The 17,039-nt window shown below is 49.8% G+C and overlaps 1 protein-coding gene and 1 long non-coding RNA gene across 2 annotated transcripts in view; both read left to right on the top strand.

The window, feature by feature from the left end:
- EVC2 (EvC ciliary complex subunit 2) overlaps positions 1-17,039 on the top strand; it is a 74,526-nt gene that overhangs the window by 15,051 nt on the left and 42,436 nt on the right. The window contains 3 exon segments of the mRNA XM_039838206.1: positions 5,515-5,649; positions 8,461-8,600; positions 16,601-16,925. Coding sequence (XP_039694140.1) covers positions 5,515-5,649; positions 8,461-8,600; positions 16,601-16,925 — 600 coding nt within the window.
- On the top strand, positions 8,609-13,905 carry LOC120582864 (uncharacterized). Its single transcript, XR_005647673.1, has 3 exons — positions 8,609-9,191; positions 11,033-11,056; positions 11,107-13,905. It is a non-coding gene; the product is annotated as an uncharacterized LOC120582864 (long non-coding RNA).

Genomic DNA, 17,039 nt, shown 5'->3' with positions numbered 1-17,039 from the left:
CACTTGAAAACATAAATTTAGGGAGCTAGAGAATTTGAAAATGAGGAGTAAGTTGGGGGGATTTGCCTCGTGGATATCAAAAAATTATAAAGCTACATAAATACAATATTCAGCTCCTGCAAGAAAGTCAGAACAGAACAAAATAGAACATCTATGCTTATGTATATATAACGAGATATGGTGGTATTTCAAATTAATGGAAAAAGAATGTTATTATAAATTTGAGGGCAACTGCCTGGATCTCTTGGAAGAAAACTAAAGATAAATTCCTTCATCAGCTTAAAAATCTAAATACATAAAACAATTTGTAAGTAGAAACTATGGGTTAACATTTTATGATATGAGGAAAACCGTGGAGGAAAAACATGGATTTTTGAGCACACATATATTCGCAAACTTTACATTTAAAAACAACATTAAGAAAGGTGAGCGACAAACTCGGGGAAAATACTAACGAAATACATAAAAAGGAATTAATGTCTTTAATATATAAAAAGTTCCGATCAACAAGAAGAAGGATACCTCAATAGATGGCCGTCTACAACGGGAGAATGTCTCAAATACGAGGATTTGCGACGTAAGCCCTCGAGCCCAGCGGAGGGCACATGTAACCTGGCAAAACCGCGCGGCTCTGCGCTGGACTCGGGACGGCAGGTGTGCAGCCACATCTGCCTTCCGCGCCACCTCTCGCTTGGATTACGGCACCCGCCTCTTCCCGCCAAGTCCTGCCCGCCTCCGGCCCCGCGTCCCCACTGTTCTGATCTTCCTAAAGCGCACGCCCGCTGGCTCTCTGTCCCAGAGGGGCTCCCGGTGGCCTGCTGCATGGAGCCCTGTCCCTGATGTTCATATTCAGGGCCCCGCGGGAAAGTGGACCTCTGCCGTCCCCCGATGCTGCCGGGTCCCCTGCGTACCCCACGTCGCTCTGCTTCTGCACGTGCTCTGGGCAGCTCCTAAACATCCCACGGGCCCTAACGGACTTCTCTGCCCCTGTGATCCCTGAGCCTCCCCCGCCCCCCCGGGCGTGCTGGTGGCTCCCTCTGCTGGGGGGACCCCGTGACATTGGGATCTGTGATGAAACTGGTCACTGCAGCATCGAGACGATTTCCCTGGTTGGCACTGAATACATTTTTGTTGACATCAGAATAGAGTTTTTTCTTGCCCTGGAAGAAACTTTAAAGATGATCTAGTTTCACTTCCTCATCGGAGAGTGAAAAACTCAGGTCCTCCGAGGCCCCAGGAGCTGGCCGAGGTCCTGAAGCGTGGAGCCAGCACTGAGGAACAGAACCACGCTGTGCAGTCTGTTTGCTTATCTGCCTCTGCGCCAGACCCGTCACTTAGCGAAGCTCTGTGAGTGCGTGAGCGGTGTCCACCTCTGATCGCCCTCAAGATCCCGCTCTTGCCCGGATTCTGGCCGGGAAGGCAAGAGTCTCTTTGCTCTCAGAGTTGTTTCTCAAGGGCTGCGGGGCAGGGGTCAGCAAGTCACGGACCCCACTTGGATCTATAGCTCGAAGTGAAGGAGTTCAACTAAATTACTCCTAAAATCTCTTCTAGAGAAAGCTTTCTGCATGGCCTTCCCTTTTCTCCAAACTTTTTTTATTTTTCGGAGGTAGGAGGAGGGTCAGGTGGGAGGGTTGGGTTTAATATATGTCTGTTGTGGACGTTCCACTCTATACTAGAGAGAGAGAGGGAGACAGACAGAGAAAGACAGAGACAGAGACAGAGACTGAAGAATAAAATAACATGCCCTCGCCGGCCCACCACCAGAGAGAATCACCGCTAACTGGTTAGTGTCTTGTTTTCCCCAAGTCCATGAACATATTTATTACATAATTGAAGTCAGATTCTATGAGCAATTCTTCCTCATGCTTTTGTGACTGGGTGTTGGATTTTTAACTTTTAAAGCAGCCTTTTGAAAGGCCTTTTCGTCTAGCCTCGCTCTTCATAAGTGCACCGAGGCAACTCATCAAAGGAATCTGCTGTCGGCTAATAACGTGATCGAACGGGCGGTAATAATGGACGATTCTTTTCCAGAGACAGGAGGGAACATGAGCGAGGCTCAGGGGCTGAGGAAGCCAGGGTCGCCGAGCCACTTTCTGGTCTGTATTCTTAGATGATGAAGTTTAAGGTAAATCGGCTCCTAGAAACCTGTGCTGACTGATTATCAGTGGGATTTGTCTGCAAGATTTTTAGGGAAAATTTCAAAAATGTGACTGAGTTGGGGCTGATTTCTAGTGCTCTGAGCGGCTTCAGTTTCTTTGTTTGTCGCTGTGGTGGTAGGTCCCTCCAGCACCCAGCCTCGCAAGCCAGACATCCAGGGACATTCTCGCCACGATCCCCACCACGGCCGTAGCATCCCACATGTCCATTCTGTCACTGTCTCCCGAATAGGCGTCTAACCGGTGCCCGTCCCGTGGCCTGGCAGTCATGGCGACAGCACCTCACATCTTCTGCCTGATTTCCGTGTGCTGCAAGGCCATGCATAGGACCTATTGTTTTAATGTGGTAAAGTACGTATACCGTAACATTTAGTTATCGCCATGTGGTACATTCACATGTCGATAGTCATCACCGCTGTCTAGTTCTAGAACGTTTTCATCACCCCAGAAGGACACCGTACCCATTAAGCAGCCGCCCTCCCTCCTTCCCTCTCCTCCTCCAACCTCTGCAGCCACTCATCCGTCTTCTCTCTGTATAGATTTGTTTATTCTGGACATTTCGTATAATGGAAACATACAGTATTTGGCCTTTTTGTGACTGGTGGCTTTTAGTTAGCGTAAGATTTTCATGATGTGTCTGTGACTTAGTGTGTGTCAGCGCTTCATTCCTTTGTGTGGAGGAATACTGTTCCATCGTACAGGTAGAACGCGTTTCCTTTACCCGTTCGTCAGTCGACAGACATTTGAGCCTTTTCCAGCTTGTGGATGATGCCACCAGAGCCACTGTGAATATCCGGGTACAGCTTCCTGTTGGCATACTTCTTTTCCATCCTTTGGGGTAGGTTCCCAGGAGTGAGCTTGCTGGGTTGTGTAGTAGTTGTGTGTTTGACTTGGTGAGGGGTGGAAGACACCGTTTTTATCCTCATTTTACCGATGAGGAAGCTGAAGCTCAGAGACGGGGAAGCCCAGGGTCCCGCAGCTTGGTTGGGGACAGAGCTGAGGCCGGCAAGGGCCAAAGCCCACGGTCTTCACCGGCATGTTCTACGCCTCCTACAGCCGCAGCCTTGTTTTGAGGCCCGTGTTTCTCCTGAAGACAGGAATTCATTCCTGCAGCTGTGGGGCTCAGTGAAGCTCGGCCCCGCCCCCCTGCCCTGCCCTTCGCGGTCTCTCGGCCACGTGACTGGCCGGAGGAGAGCAGCACCTCAGAGCGGAGGTTCCCAGACGGTGGAGACGAGAAGAGGAAGAGAAGTGGGGTGGCCTGCTCGACTTCGTGGTCCAGTAGGAATGGAAGGGAGAGGGAGAGAAAGAGGGAGGGAGAGCGTCTCTCCCTGCGTTTTACGGTCCGGCCGCCCTGCTTGCCTGTCATTCCGTTCCAATCTTTGTTTCTGGTTCTCATCAGCCAGACAGGTACCTTCTACCACAGTTTGAGAGGCCAGAACTAAAGGTGTTTTAGAGAACCACACAGTCCCCTGGGCAGTAGGTAGTGTGATCCGGTGAGGAGAACACAGACTTTGGAATAAGCCAGCTCTTACCCTTCTTTAGCTGTAGACTTCGATTAATTATTTAATCTCTTTTCATCTCCCTTCATCTGTCGGTAGACTGGGAATAATGCGTCTCCCACAGCATCGCGAAGACGGAATGATAGAAAGCATGTAGCACACTTGATTAGTTTCCCGTGGCTTCCATCATAAATTATCACAAAACTATGGAGCTTAGAATAACAGAAACATACTTCTTTGTGGCTCTGGAGGCCAGAAGTCTGAAACCAAGACATGTGCAGGGTGTGCTCCCTTCAGAGGCTCTAGAGAAGAATCCTGCTTGCATCTTCCTAGCTTCGGGTGGCTCCTGGAAATGCTTCTCTGTTTCGTAGCTACATCCCTCCAATCTCTGCCTCCATGGTCACATGGCCTTCCTCTTCGCGTGTGTCCGTGTCCACCTCTCTCTGTCTTTATAAGGATATAGTCAGTGATGTAGAGCCCTCCCCCACCAATCCCATATGACCTCATCTCAAGTTGATTACATCTGGGCGCATTCATGGGGACCAGGGGTTGAAGTCTTAAGCATACCTCTTTAGAGAACACAGTTCAACTCACTGCAGGTCCCTAACCCAGGGACTGGCGTATTGTGGGTGATCGAATATTACTAATTCCTTTTACCTCCTCATTCTTCTTCCTTAAGCTGCAAAAAAAGAGTTCGCCTTCTGTGAAGGAGCGTCCTTGAAAACAGATGGCCGAAGATGTAGCCCCTCTGTTCTCTTTGGATGCAAATATTTTTTTTCCGCATAGATATTATCTTTATCTTAATGAAATTGATATTTAATGTGTGTACAGTTCTGTATCTTTAAAAAAGGTTAGATTAGATATAAACATTTAAAAACATTATTAAAAATTCAGTGCACAAAAATCAGTTGCATTTCTATACACTAACGATGAACAATCCACGAAGGAAATGAGGAAGACAATTTCATTGGCTGTAGCATCAAAGAGAATAAAATACTTAGGAATAAAGTTAACTAAAGAGAGAAAGACTTGTACAGTGGACATACTCCAAAGGACGGCCAAGAGAAATTAGGGAAGACACAGATAGGTGGGCCGGCATCCAGGTACCCGGACCGGAAGACTTCACATCGTTACGATCTACAAATTCAATTCAATTTCTCTGAAAATCCCAATGGCAGGTTTTTATAGAAATTGAAAAACCCATCCTAAAATTAATATGGACCCTCGAGGGAACCCGAATAGCGCAAACAATCTTGAAAAGGAGCGAAGCTGGAGATCTCACTCTTCCTGACTTCAAAACGCACCATGAAGTGACAGTCATCAAAACAGTGCTGGCAGAAAGCCCGACATAGACCAACGGAAGGGAATCGAAATCCCAGGAAAACACCCTTGCGTGTATAAGTCAAATGATTTTCGACACCAGGGACAAGACCGTTCGATGGGGAGAGGACAGTCATTTCAACAATAAATGATATTTTGGAAACTGGATATGCACGTGCAAAAGAATGAAGTTGGGCCCTTCCCTTACAGCAGGTACAAAAATTAACTCGAAATGGATCAAAGACTTAAATATAAAATCTAAAACCGAGAAACTCTTAGAAGAAAACGAAGCTTCACGACATTGGATTTGGCAATGATTTCTTAGCAATGACATCAAAAGAACAGGCAACCAAAGGAGAGATATGTCAATTGGACTGCTCTCAAGGGAATCGGCTAACTTGCTAGTAAGTGGCGGAGCTGGGTGCAAACCCAGGCGCGTCTCGCTGACCCTGTCCCTGTTTTGCTGTAAGTTCGTCATAGCTCAACTTGAAAGAGGTAAAGTGTGACCACAGGTGGATCCTCCCTCTCTTGTCCCGTAGGTTCTGCCGAACCACGGCCTCCATGTGGCCGGGTTCTTCGTGGCCTTCATCGTCTCCCTTGTGCTGGCCTGGGTCACACTTTTCATCATGGGTCGCTATCAGTGTTGGAAGGGAAGCGTGCTCACCGGACATCAGGTGAGTCTCTGTGTGTATCTTCTTCCTGGAGGGGCCTTTGTGGTGGTAGATATGAGGTTGAAGTTCAACCTTCAGGTCAGTGGGTCTCGAACCTGGGTGGACACCGGAACCCGCTGGGGAACTGTGGACAAACACTCATGGCCAGGCCCGCCTGCAGAGACTCTGGCTGGGTCGTCAGTCATTTCTCAAAGCTCCCCGGCTCGTTCCAGCAGTGGCCAGGGGTGAACCCCAGCGGTCTAGCTGACTGACTGAACAACCACCCGTGTGGCTTGCAGCCTCATCCAGGTTCTAGAAGTTCCACACCCCCTGTGGAAAGTCTTTGGAGACTCCCTCCCTCCTCGGGGAGGCCTGGCCCCTGAGCGTGGCTTCGTGGAGCTCCCTGGCTCGGAACCCGTGCTTCCCGCCTGTTGCTGCAGCGGCCCCCTCCGCCCAGGGCTTGGCACTCGCGGACAGTGCCGGGCTCTCCACACTCACCTTGTTGCTTTTTCAGTCCCTTCTCTGCTCCTCAGTGAGCGTAATTCTCACCAGTCCTTTGAGACTCAGCTTGGACCTCGTCCCTCCCTGGAAGGCATCGCTGGCCACTTCCTGGCTGAGTTAGGGTGCCTCTCTCTGGGTCCCCACACTGGTTTCTGAAGAGTCCACCCGGCATGTACCCTAAGCTGCTGGGCCCCTCTGTGGGCTCCTTCATGTCTGTATGCCTGTCCTGGGCTAGGTTCCCCAAGAAGCATATCCTGAGACCAGGATCCAAATGCAAGCAGTTTATATGGAAAGTGACCCCAAGAAATAATGGTGGTGGTGGTGGGGAGGGGATAGTGAGGCAGGAAAGGAAGGCAGCCAATCAAGTTACTGCCGTGGCACCTGGAGCTTCATCCTACTTGGAAACTGGGGACAGTAGGGGACAAGCCTCGGGGTCCCCTACCCGAGTAGAGAGGAGCAAGGGTTTTTATCCACCAGGTTCCACTGGTCATTGGTTGAGGACAGAGGGGCATGGGGGCCAAGGTGAAGGAGACAGTCCCTAGCATGGGCTCTGAAGGCCAGCAGAAGCCTTCGGAGGAGGAAGCGTAGGTATTGGCTTGCGGATCCTGGGCTGGTGGGCCTTGAAGTGGCGAGGATGCGGGGACGTGGGCAGAAAATGGGGGACGTCTGCTACAGCCCCCATGGGCCGCCGTGGAGACTGGTACTTGTGGACACTCAGTACATGGGAGAGGGTGAGAGTGAGGACAGACGGAGGAGGGAAAGGAGGGCGGCTGGTCCCAGGGCGAGACGAGCTCCGTGGAACCGTTGCCCGCAGGCCCTGTGGGAGCAAGCATTTCTCCAGGACCGTGAAAGGCAGGGGCCGCTGGACTCTGTCACCCAGGGGTCCAACAGCTCGAAGGATCATCTGTCATTTTTCTCCCTATCTTTATATCGAGGAAACTGAGGCTCATGAAGTTAAACAACTTGCTTCAAGTGGCCGAACGTAGGCTGGGACCTGGCTTCTGGGTCCTCTCTCCCTGGAGGCTGGAAGTCCTGTCCCGTTGTTCATTTTGTTTCTGCTTCCTAGAGGAGAGAATCGTCATTTCAGTGTGAGGTCAGCCCACAGTAGCCTTGGCAAGTGCCAACGAGGGGAAGGAAGATGGCCAAGTAATCAGACATTCTGTTTGCTCTCCCAAAGCTGTTATCAATTGTAGAAGAACAAAACTCACCCTTTACTTTGATGAAGGAGCGGGATTCTTTTCCCGGAGATCAAAGCCTTATCGTTACAACCGCAGAGAGGAAAGCGAAGTGTGAATTCACAGAATGAACTCTTTCACATGTTTCTTTGTTTCTGCCAGCATGGTGGCAGCCAGTGAGACAGCGTGCTGTAAAACAGAAGACAGTCTTCGTGGTTAGATCGGCTTGGGATCAAACCCACCTGGCTTTTTCTGAGCTGTGCGAAGCTAAATAATGTTCCTTCACCTTTCTGGGCTGCACTGTCCTTATATGTAAACTGGGGGTGACAACTCCTGTTATGACAGTTTCATGATATGACACGTACAAGGCATAAGGTCCAGAATTCTTAAATGTTAGCTTCAGTTAATACCCATTTCTGCAGAATTAATATTAGGGACAAAACATATATATCATCTATCCAGTCAGAAAGTTGGGCCCAAGTATCTCCGATGTCACTTCCATCTTACAATTCTGTATTCTGATTAGAAACCAGCCAGATCCATGCTGTTGAAGTTCATCTGCCAACTCTACATGATGATGGTGGTGGTGGTGATGGTGATGACGATGGTGATGGTGATGGCGAGATATAAGGGATGGTGATGACGATTTGATAGTGATGATGTATAATGATGATGATGTGATCATTGATGGTGATATTATTCAGTGATGGGTGGTGATGATGTGATGATAGTGACAATGGTGATGCTGGTGATGATGGTGAGTGATAGTGATGATGATGATGATGATGATATGTGTGTGATGTGAGGTGATAATAGTGTATGATGATATGGTGGTGGTGGTATGATGATGATGATGGTGATGGTGATGATGGTGGTGATGGTGAAATATTTTTATAGATTTACAGGTTGCAGTGGTTTTTCCATTCATTGCTTTGTTTTATTCACATGACTCTGCGCAGGGCTACTAAAATTATGATCCCATATTTTGATGAGAAAATAGAACCTCAGGGAAGTGCAATGTCTCGCCTGAGTTTACTCTGCTCATAAAGTGGGGCAAGCCAGGTTCTCTGACTACACATTCCTGCTGTCCCTTGTGACTTTTCCAGCATGCGACATTCACAAAAAAGCCTACTCAACTGTTTCTGAAATTCTCCCGAAGGTGCAGCATCACGAGAGCAAGCTAGAGCACTCCCAGTTCACCTCGGCTGATGGCGTGAATGAAGATCTCGCTCTCAATGACCACATGGTAGACATTCTGTTCTCAGAGGACCCCGGGGGCATGCTGCAAGCCTTGGAAGAGTAAGAGTTCTAATTCACGTTATCCTTTCATGGATGCGATGAATGTGTTAGCTATAGTTTCATGAGAGGGAAGACAGGATATTTCATTCATTCGTGAATTCGTTCCTTTAGTCATTCGTTTGTCACCCGGTAGTCGTACTCAAACAACTCTATGCACGAAACACTATGCCTGGTATTTGGGAAAAGAGAGGGATTGAGACATAGTTCGTGCCATGTGGCAATCTGACCTACACAAATAGAAGTGACCATAAAAGTTTGATGAGCACTGTGCTAAGGGAGATCAGGGCTAGCTGAGCCCAGAAGAAGAAGAATGACCTTTGAGAGGGTCATGGAAATGCTTCCCAGAGGAGGTGATATTCGAAGTAATTCTTGAAGCATAGGTAGAAGCTTTCCAAGTGGATTAAGGGAGAAGAGCCTTTTCAGGCAGAGGGCAGGAAGGCCAGAAGCTGGGACAGGAAATGGGTGAGGTGTGTTTGGTGAAGTTTACGTAGCTCAGCACGATGATGTGTGGACTGGGGTATTGAGTCCAGCAAAGCAGAAGAAGAGGTGGCTGGAGAGAGGGGCCAGACCAGTGATGTGAACTGCATCCAGGTCTTTCGATTTATTTGACAAATACTTCTAATGCACTGCAGAACGTAGAGCCAGACCCGGTTCTAAGAACATTGTGGGTACTAACTCACATCCTCTTAACGACCCCGTGAACCACGTGTTGCTGTTCGTACCGTCTCACGCGTGGGGACTTGAGTTGGGGGGAGGGTGCTCACCCCAGGGCACACACCAGTACGGGACAGGGCCAGATTTCACAGGCAGGCGGTCCGGCTGCAGGATTCGTGGTGTCAGGATGCTGCACTGACCACGTTTTCTCTTGGCCGGCACACGGGTCACAGTCTAGGAGTTGACTGTCACTCGATCAGAGTCATCAGCTTGGCCTTTCTTTCTTTTTAGCAGATACTTACAGATGACATCTTATGTTTCTTTTTTTTCAATTTCTAGTTGTCAAATTCATAAAATCCTCTCTAAAACCGAGGTCCTTGAATTTAGTACCTACGTTTTCTTCTATGCAATTTATTGTTTCAGGTCTTATATATAGGTCTTTGATCCATTCTGAGTTAATTTTGGTGTATGGTGACAGGTAGCAGTCTAGTTTCATTCTCTTGCAGGTGGCTTTCCGGTTTTCCCAGCACTATTTATTGAAGAGCCTTTTTTTCCTCCATTGTATGTTTTTGGCTTCTTTGTTGAAAGCTATTTGCCCATATATATGAGGGTTTATTTCTGGACTCTTGATTCTGTTCCATTGGTCTGTGTGTCTGTTTCTCTGCCAATACCATGCTGTTTTGATCATTGTCGCTTTGAGTATAATTCGAAGTCAGGCAGAGTGATGCCTCTGGCCTTGTTCTTATTTCTCAGGATGGCTTTAGCTATTTAGGGTCTTTTGTGATTCCGTACAAATCTGATGATTTTTGTTTTGTTCTGTTTCTTTAAAAAATGCCACTGGGGTTTGGATGGAGATTGCATTAAATCTCTATATTGCTTTGGGTAATTTGGCCATTCTAACTATGTTGATTCTTCCAATCCATGAACACAGAATATCTTTCCATTTCTTTGTGTCTCTTCAATTTCTTTTAATAATGTTTTGTCGTTTTCAGCGTATAGGTCTTTCCCATTCTTTAAGTTTATTCCTTGGTATTTTATTCTTTTTGTTGCAGTTGCAAAAGGAATTATATTTTTCTCTTACGATTCTCAATCTTATCTTTTATTTCCTCAAACACATTAAGCATAATTGCTTTAAAGTCTTTGAAAACTTCGTTAGCTTCACCCCGGTTCTGTGCTTAATATATTGTTCCTCTTAGTTGGTGATCATATTTCCCTGTCTCCTTGTTAATGTCTGGGTAGTTTTGATTATGTGCCAGACATTGCGTATAGAAATCGAGAAGACAGTCAAGGCCTAGAATGACATCATCTTCCAGGCAGCTAGGGGTGTGTATGGATTACCTTAGTCCAGTCAGATTGGAGCCATTCAAAGCAGGCCTTGGCTTCCTTCCAGGGCCAGTACCTTGACATACCTTTACTCCTAAGGTATCCGTACCGACCGGGGGTTCTGGGATTTCATCAGAGTAACCTCTCCTCAGAATCTCTAGGCTCAAGTTTTCCTCTCCTTCACCCTATAAGTCTGTTGAAAATTCTGCTGAGTTTACCAGCCTCTGGGCCGAGTGGCCCCAAATGTAGGGCTGCCATCTCGGAGCTTCCTCGTGCCCCCTGGATCTTGACCTCGTGTTTTTTCACTGCTTTGTTACCCCTTAGACACTCCCAAACACGTTGATTCTGTTCAGCTTTTCTAAGTTGTTTTCAGTGGGATAGTTTGTCCAAATCACCTAGACCATCCTCAGTGGGAACAGAGTCTTGAAATCATCTCAGCGTAAACCCCACTCCAGGCGCTGACCCAGACGCAGGCCCTGGTCTTTTGATTTATTTGACAAATACTTCTAATGCACTGCAGAACGTAGAGCCATCGGAGGCCGCCCAGGCAACAGGTGGCATGGAAACAGAAGGCTCAAAACAGCAGAGCGTGACAGGGCCGTCGAGGGCATTGGGTAAGACCCTGGCCCCTGGACTTAGATCAGGGTTTAATCTGGGCTGTGCCACCGTGTGGCCTTGGTGAAGTTACTTTGGTGATGTCTTAGGGTGGAGGAGGGCTCTGGATGTCAGGCTCCATGGTTGACACTGGAGGCCCAGAGGATAGTTTTCCATTTGGGAAGATTTGGGTTTTAAGAGACGACCCTGGATGCAAACGGAGAATGGCTTAGAGGGGAAAGCCCAGAGTCTGTTGGAGGGGAAGGGGAAGTGTGACCCAGGGCGGGAAGAGTAGGCTGGGGGGAGGGATACTCAGAGGGAGCCAGCAGAACTGGGATGTGGTTGGTACATGACCGTGTGTGTGTGCACAGAGTTGGGTGTAGTTTGGACGTCTAAGGGGAAGGGAAAATCCCAGGTCTTTCCTTCTGGGTTTTATCTGTTAGTTTATTTTTATTTTAATCTTTTTTGAGTGGGAGAGAAGGGAGTACCCCACAATTCTGGCTGCTCAGTAGGTGCAGAGGCTGCAGAAATGCCCAGGGCTGACTGCTCACCCAGCTGTGCACTGGGCCCCGTTCATCCGTGTGTAGGTGGTGGGCTCATGCGGCACGGCCAACCGAGCTTCATGCAGCCATCAGCTCTGATCCTTCATTTTCGCTTACTTCCCCAATCAGAATGCCGGGGGCGGCAGATCAAAGTTAGCCACGCTGTTCAGGAGGGAAGAGGGAGGAAAACGGACTCTGGCAAGAAAGGGGGGTGGTTAGCGGCAGAGATTCATAAATGTCTCATTATATTAAGTGGTATGAGCAGGTGGTTATCAAAGCGTTCCTCGCTCCACCTCAGTTTCCTTCCAAACCATGAAATTGCAAAGCTAAGTGATTTGTTTGTGTCATCGGCACCGAGGTACTTAATTTGCAAGTGGATAGGACTCTATAACCTCCTGACCAAAGTGATTAGTACTTCAGGAAAGAAAACATTGACCCTGCTGTCTTCGCCTTTGATTAAGAAGTGATGGAGTCTAAGTCTCCCTTCACCCCTGCAGCATCCGGTCCTGCTGCCCGAACGCGGTAGGGATGCTGAGGTTCGCAAGATTTCTCTTATAAATCACTTGGTAGCTCTGGAGTTTTATATGCGTTTCTCCTCGAGAGCCCATCCTGTTTTCTGAGGAGTGTTTAGCATGGCTTATCAAGCGCAGCCTGAGAGAGCCTGGCCTGAGAGGCGGACGCATGGCTTCCTCCTCCTCTCCCACCCTCCGCCCTCCCTCCGGCCCAGGCTCCCCACCCCCCTCCAGTGTTGACTGAATGCTTCAGGCATCGTGGCTGGATGTGCATTCTGGGAACTCGGTGGTATAGTTTTTAATCATAGCGTTGTCGATTAGTTTTAATCTTTCCATCTCGACGTACAGCAAGCTTGGGAGCTCCCAGAAAGAAAATGTCACTCTGAATGTCAGCGGCTTAGTATGATGGAAATCTGTCATAGTCTGCCCACTAAAAATAGCCGTGTTTCTCCAGCAAATCATTTATCCCATTCGTAATTCTTACACGAGGGTTAGCTGGGAGTCCAAAGGTGCCTTTAGGCGACTCGATTTCCATCTCATTTCTAGAACCCATTGGAGCTGTTCCTTTGCTCTCACTGATTTATTTTTGACAAAGAGCATTTTCTTGGTTACTCAGTTGTTTCTCCTTCATTCAGAGGCTGCCTCTTGCAGAATGGACTTGAAGAAGGGATATTTCCTTTCATTGTTTAAAAATTAGATTCCTTGACTTGTCATCATGCGGGTGCCTTAGCCTCAGGCAGGCTGGGACACGAGGAAGGAGGGACTGGGCTCCACTGGCTGGTCCCAGAAGCTTCTAGAGCCTCGTTCTGGCCCTGACCATCGCCAAGCACACTCACAGCGACTCCCACAAAGAGGCTGTTGTTCAGAAAGGTCTATTGGCCACACAAGTGATGATGGGTTTGGGCCCGGGCCTGAGCGCTCTCAGAACCACTGTTCTATTGACGTGACAGGTTTTTTTCTCCTTTTTTTTTTTTTTTTAAGATTGAGCTTAGATTTTCCAAGAGAGACAAAGAAAAAGAAGAGAAGAAAGAAATTCAAGGCCTGCGTTTACTTCCTGTCATTAGAAGGAAGGTTATTGCTGTATTTTGATGCCACCAACATTGCCTTCTAAACGGTCTCGAAATTGTTTTGTCCGGAGTAGGTGTTCAATGAGTATTCATTGAATTGAGGCTTTTAAAAATGTATATTAAGTAGTTGTGACTTCGGTCCTCATCTCTAAAACCCTGAGCCCAGGGAAATTAAGCCACTTGCCCGAGTATCTCTTGTTCATTTTTTCTTTGACCGGGTTCTCTGTTCATGGATGCAATAATTTTAGGAATTAATTACTGGATTGGTTATCTCGGCAGATGCCTGCCGAGGGCCCCTTCGGTGCCAGGTGCTGTGGCGAACCCTTGGCCGGGTGCTGCCCGTGGTCTCGGCTTCGGTCCCCGGGGGGTTTGCACAAGCAAAACACAGACACACTGACCGCCGCGTAGCGATGACCTGCCTCGCTGTGGTGAGGGTGGTCCAGGAGCAGGGAGCCGCTAAAAAGGGCGAGGGCCCTGCCTCGGCTGGGGGCCGGGTAAGCCGAGGCCCGCGTGACGTGTGGCCCGTGGGCGGCAGCAGGCACAGGGCCCCAAGGACAGGGCTGTGGATGGCAGAGAGAGGCCAGGGCCGGAGCGGCAGGAGCGTCAGCGCGGCCAGTGCGGGGCGTGACCTGGAGCCGCTCCTCCGTCGTTCTTTGTCCGAAAACGCTGATTTTCTCCGCATCACACAAGGCTCTTGGAGGCCACCTTGTTTGTCTCGTTTTGTGATGCCGTCTTGTTGTCTTCCCCATCGAGGCAGCAAGTTCGAGGGCGGGGACTTTCTGTCTTGTTCGCTGATTTATCCTCAGCGCCTCAGACAGAGCCTGACACACAGTAGGTGCTTGGGGTTGCAGCCACGGCAGTGATACGCTTGGTGGACAGCCGCCGGCAGATAAAATTAGGGGCTCTCCGGTGACTTGGATAGAGAAGGGGAAAGGTCGAGCTTTAAGGAAATAAAATCAAAGTTTCTTTTGGTCTCGGCGACTTAAAGATGGCTTCGCGACCCCGGGATGGAGATGTCAGAGGGGACTCACAAGTGTGTGCCATTCTGAGATGAAAGTTCTGGGCCAGAGACGATACGTAGCAATGGGAAGCCATCGAGAAGAGGACAGAGAGAAGGGGAACCGGCCTTTAGAAGTCAGAGGAGCTCAGGAGAACGAGGAAGTCAGGGGCGCCGAGAGAAACGGGTCCCAGACGAAGCGGGTGACCGACCGTGTCTGCTCTTGCCTCGAGATCAGCCGAGAACCGACAAGTGTCTTGTTTTTCACTCCTGGGATGTTACTGATGACCAGCGCAGGTTTGGGGAAGAGGCAGGGGCCGAAGGCTAGAACCATAGAATGGTGACAGGGAGTATAGACAGCTCTTTCAGAGATATGGAGCAGTAGTAACCCACCGTACAGATAGCACATGCCTAGAGCATTCCTAGATTTCTGGAAGGATCGGTGACGGTTCACCAAATGGCCAACACAAGCCTCCTTGCGACAGGCATCCAGCTGGGATGGAAAAGCAGCCCCGTCCTCACACCTAGGCCTCGCTTCTGGCTTTCCTGCAAGGTGGTGGGGTCTCAGCAGTGCCTGACAAACCAAAGCAGGCTTATTGTGGGGGACTGCCGCAGAGCAGAGCAGCGGTAAAGCCTCTGGTTTCCATGGCAACCCTCACAGTCTTCCCAGCAGCGACGGTTTCTTGGAGGAGTTCTGTGTCCAACAGATGCCTCCCTTCTCCCAGCAAGTGTTTGCTGAGCTCCTCCTGCGTGCCTGGCACTGTCTTAGATGCTGGGAAGGAAGTCGAGAAAAGCCGGGACCCCCTAAGATGTCCCCAGTCTGCAGGGAGAAACGGCTCACACACAAATAAATACAGGGCAGCAGGCAGTGCAAGCGGGAATAGTAACCAGACAGAGGCCTCGTCCTGGCGCGTCTTCTGCGTGCTGGTGATTTATGAGGGTGACGGGCCCGCCTGCGGTGCGAGAACGGGCGTTGTGGCCGTGGCTGCAGACTTGGGCCGCACTGTAGATGTTACTCCACGCCTTTTGTTAGAGAACCTGCCTCGTGGCAGCAACGGCGCCTGCCGCACGTTGACCGCCTTGCGGATGTCGGTCTGCCTCTGTCGCTAGAGAACTTGTTGTTCTGTAGGGGCAGCGGCCGCCACCCTTGGCCAAACTGCGGCTCTGATGCCGAGTCGTTCTCAGGTGAACGGCTTGACGGCGCGGTGACTTCTGCTGCGCTGCTCCTGCATCACGGTTGTCAGGCTGGATCTGTCACCAAAGCACTTTCTTTATAGCAGTGACAGTGGCCGCCTCTGTTCTGCCACACTGCGGGCGTTAGGTTATGGCTGTCATTAGGGACAAGGAGAAGGAGGCCGGCTGGCTGTGGGGGGCTGGCTGCCGGGCGCGGGTTTCGGGCTTTGATTGGTACTTGGGTCCGCCTGAAGCAAACGCTGGGGTGGGCAACCCTCCGCCCGATTCCCAGAACGAGGCAGACGCTCGTCTCAGCGTTGAGCGTCACTCCGCCTCGCTCTGCGAGTCACGAGGCCCTTGCAGCTTGGGGTCGTGACGCTCGCCCAGGGATTTCACTGACATTTCTTTACTTCTTCGAAAACCTTTGCTGGGTCATTTTTGCTATTTTTGCCTGTTTTTCTACAAAAGCGTGAAAATATGCGAGACGTTCAGTTGATGCTCATGTGCACAGGTCCCTTTGGAGGGACATTCCTTCCTGGTCACTGTGGCCTGAGTGATGGTGATGTCAGCCTGAGATCCTGGAATTGTCAGGGGCATTTCGGCGCCGGGGGACGTCAGTCCTCCGGGAGTGGTGCTGTCACTGAAGCTGCCGACATGGGTGGTGATCAGGCTCTCAGAAGACCAGCCATCAGGTCGGCCCTTCACCCCCCTCATTCCTGTGTTTGCTCAGGTTGTCCCAGAGCCCCGTCCAGGCGGCCACTTTACATCTACTTACTATATCCATAAATGAATTTTTAATTGGAAAAAATTAAACTTTCTTTTCAAATTCTCCTGATATTGTAACTCTCCATTTTTTCCCTCTGTTTCTTTGTTGTTGACTAAGACCGTACCTTATGTTAGTTATATTATTACTTGTTGTTCCTAGCCCGGTACTTTGCAAATTTGCTATGTGAGAATCGGCTACTTAGTCAGTGGCCTTCCAGAACCGGATGGGGCAGGAAGGAGAGAGGAGAGAAGGAGGGAAAAGGAAAAAAGAAATGCTCTGCGTGCCAATAATTGAAGCCTCCACGTTTGGAGGGAGCTCGTTTTTCGTTGCGATCTCGTGTAACCGGGTCCTCTCGACCGTTGTGTTGTCCAGGCTGGAGATCGCAACCCTGAATCGGGCCGACGCGGAGCTCGAGGCTTGTCGAACCCAAATCAGCAAGGATGTCATTGCCCTTCTCCTGAGAAGTCTGGCGAGCAGTGGCCGCCTCTCCACTCAGGTAGAGAGGAGGATGGGCGCCGTCTTCAAAAAGCAGTTTCTGTCGTTGGAGAGAGAAATCCGAGAGGAGCTCGATCGGAAGATGGTGGCCCTGACTGCCGAGTGCGACCTGGAGACAAGAAAGAAGACGGAGAACCAGTACCAGAGGGAGGTGGCGGCGACGGAGGAGGCAGAGGAGCTGCTGAAACGTGTCAGCGAGAGGGTGAGGCAGCCCCGAAGGAAGGTCACTCATCACTGCTCCCCTCGGGGAGTCATCCGTTATCCATCCTCACGTCCATCCGTTATCCTTCCGTCCCTCCATCCATCCATCTCTCCA

Source organism: Pteropus medius, unplaced genomic scaffold, assembly GCF_902729225.1.
Source record: "Pteropus medius unplaced genomic scaffold, Ma_sr-lr_union100, whole genome shotgun sequence".
Taxonomy (NCBI): Eukaryota; Metazoa; Chordata; class Mammalia; order Chiroptera; family Pteropodidae; genus Pteropus; species Pteropus medius.
Note: the sequence above shows the minus strand (reverse complement) of the source record. Positions and strands in the feature narration are given on the sequence as shown.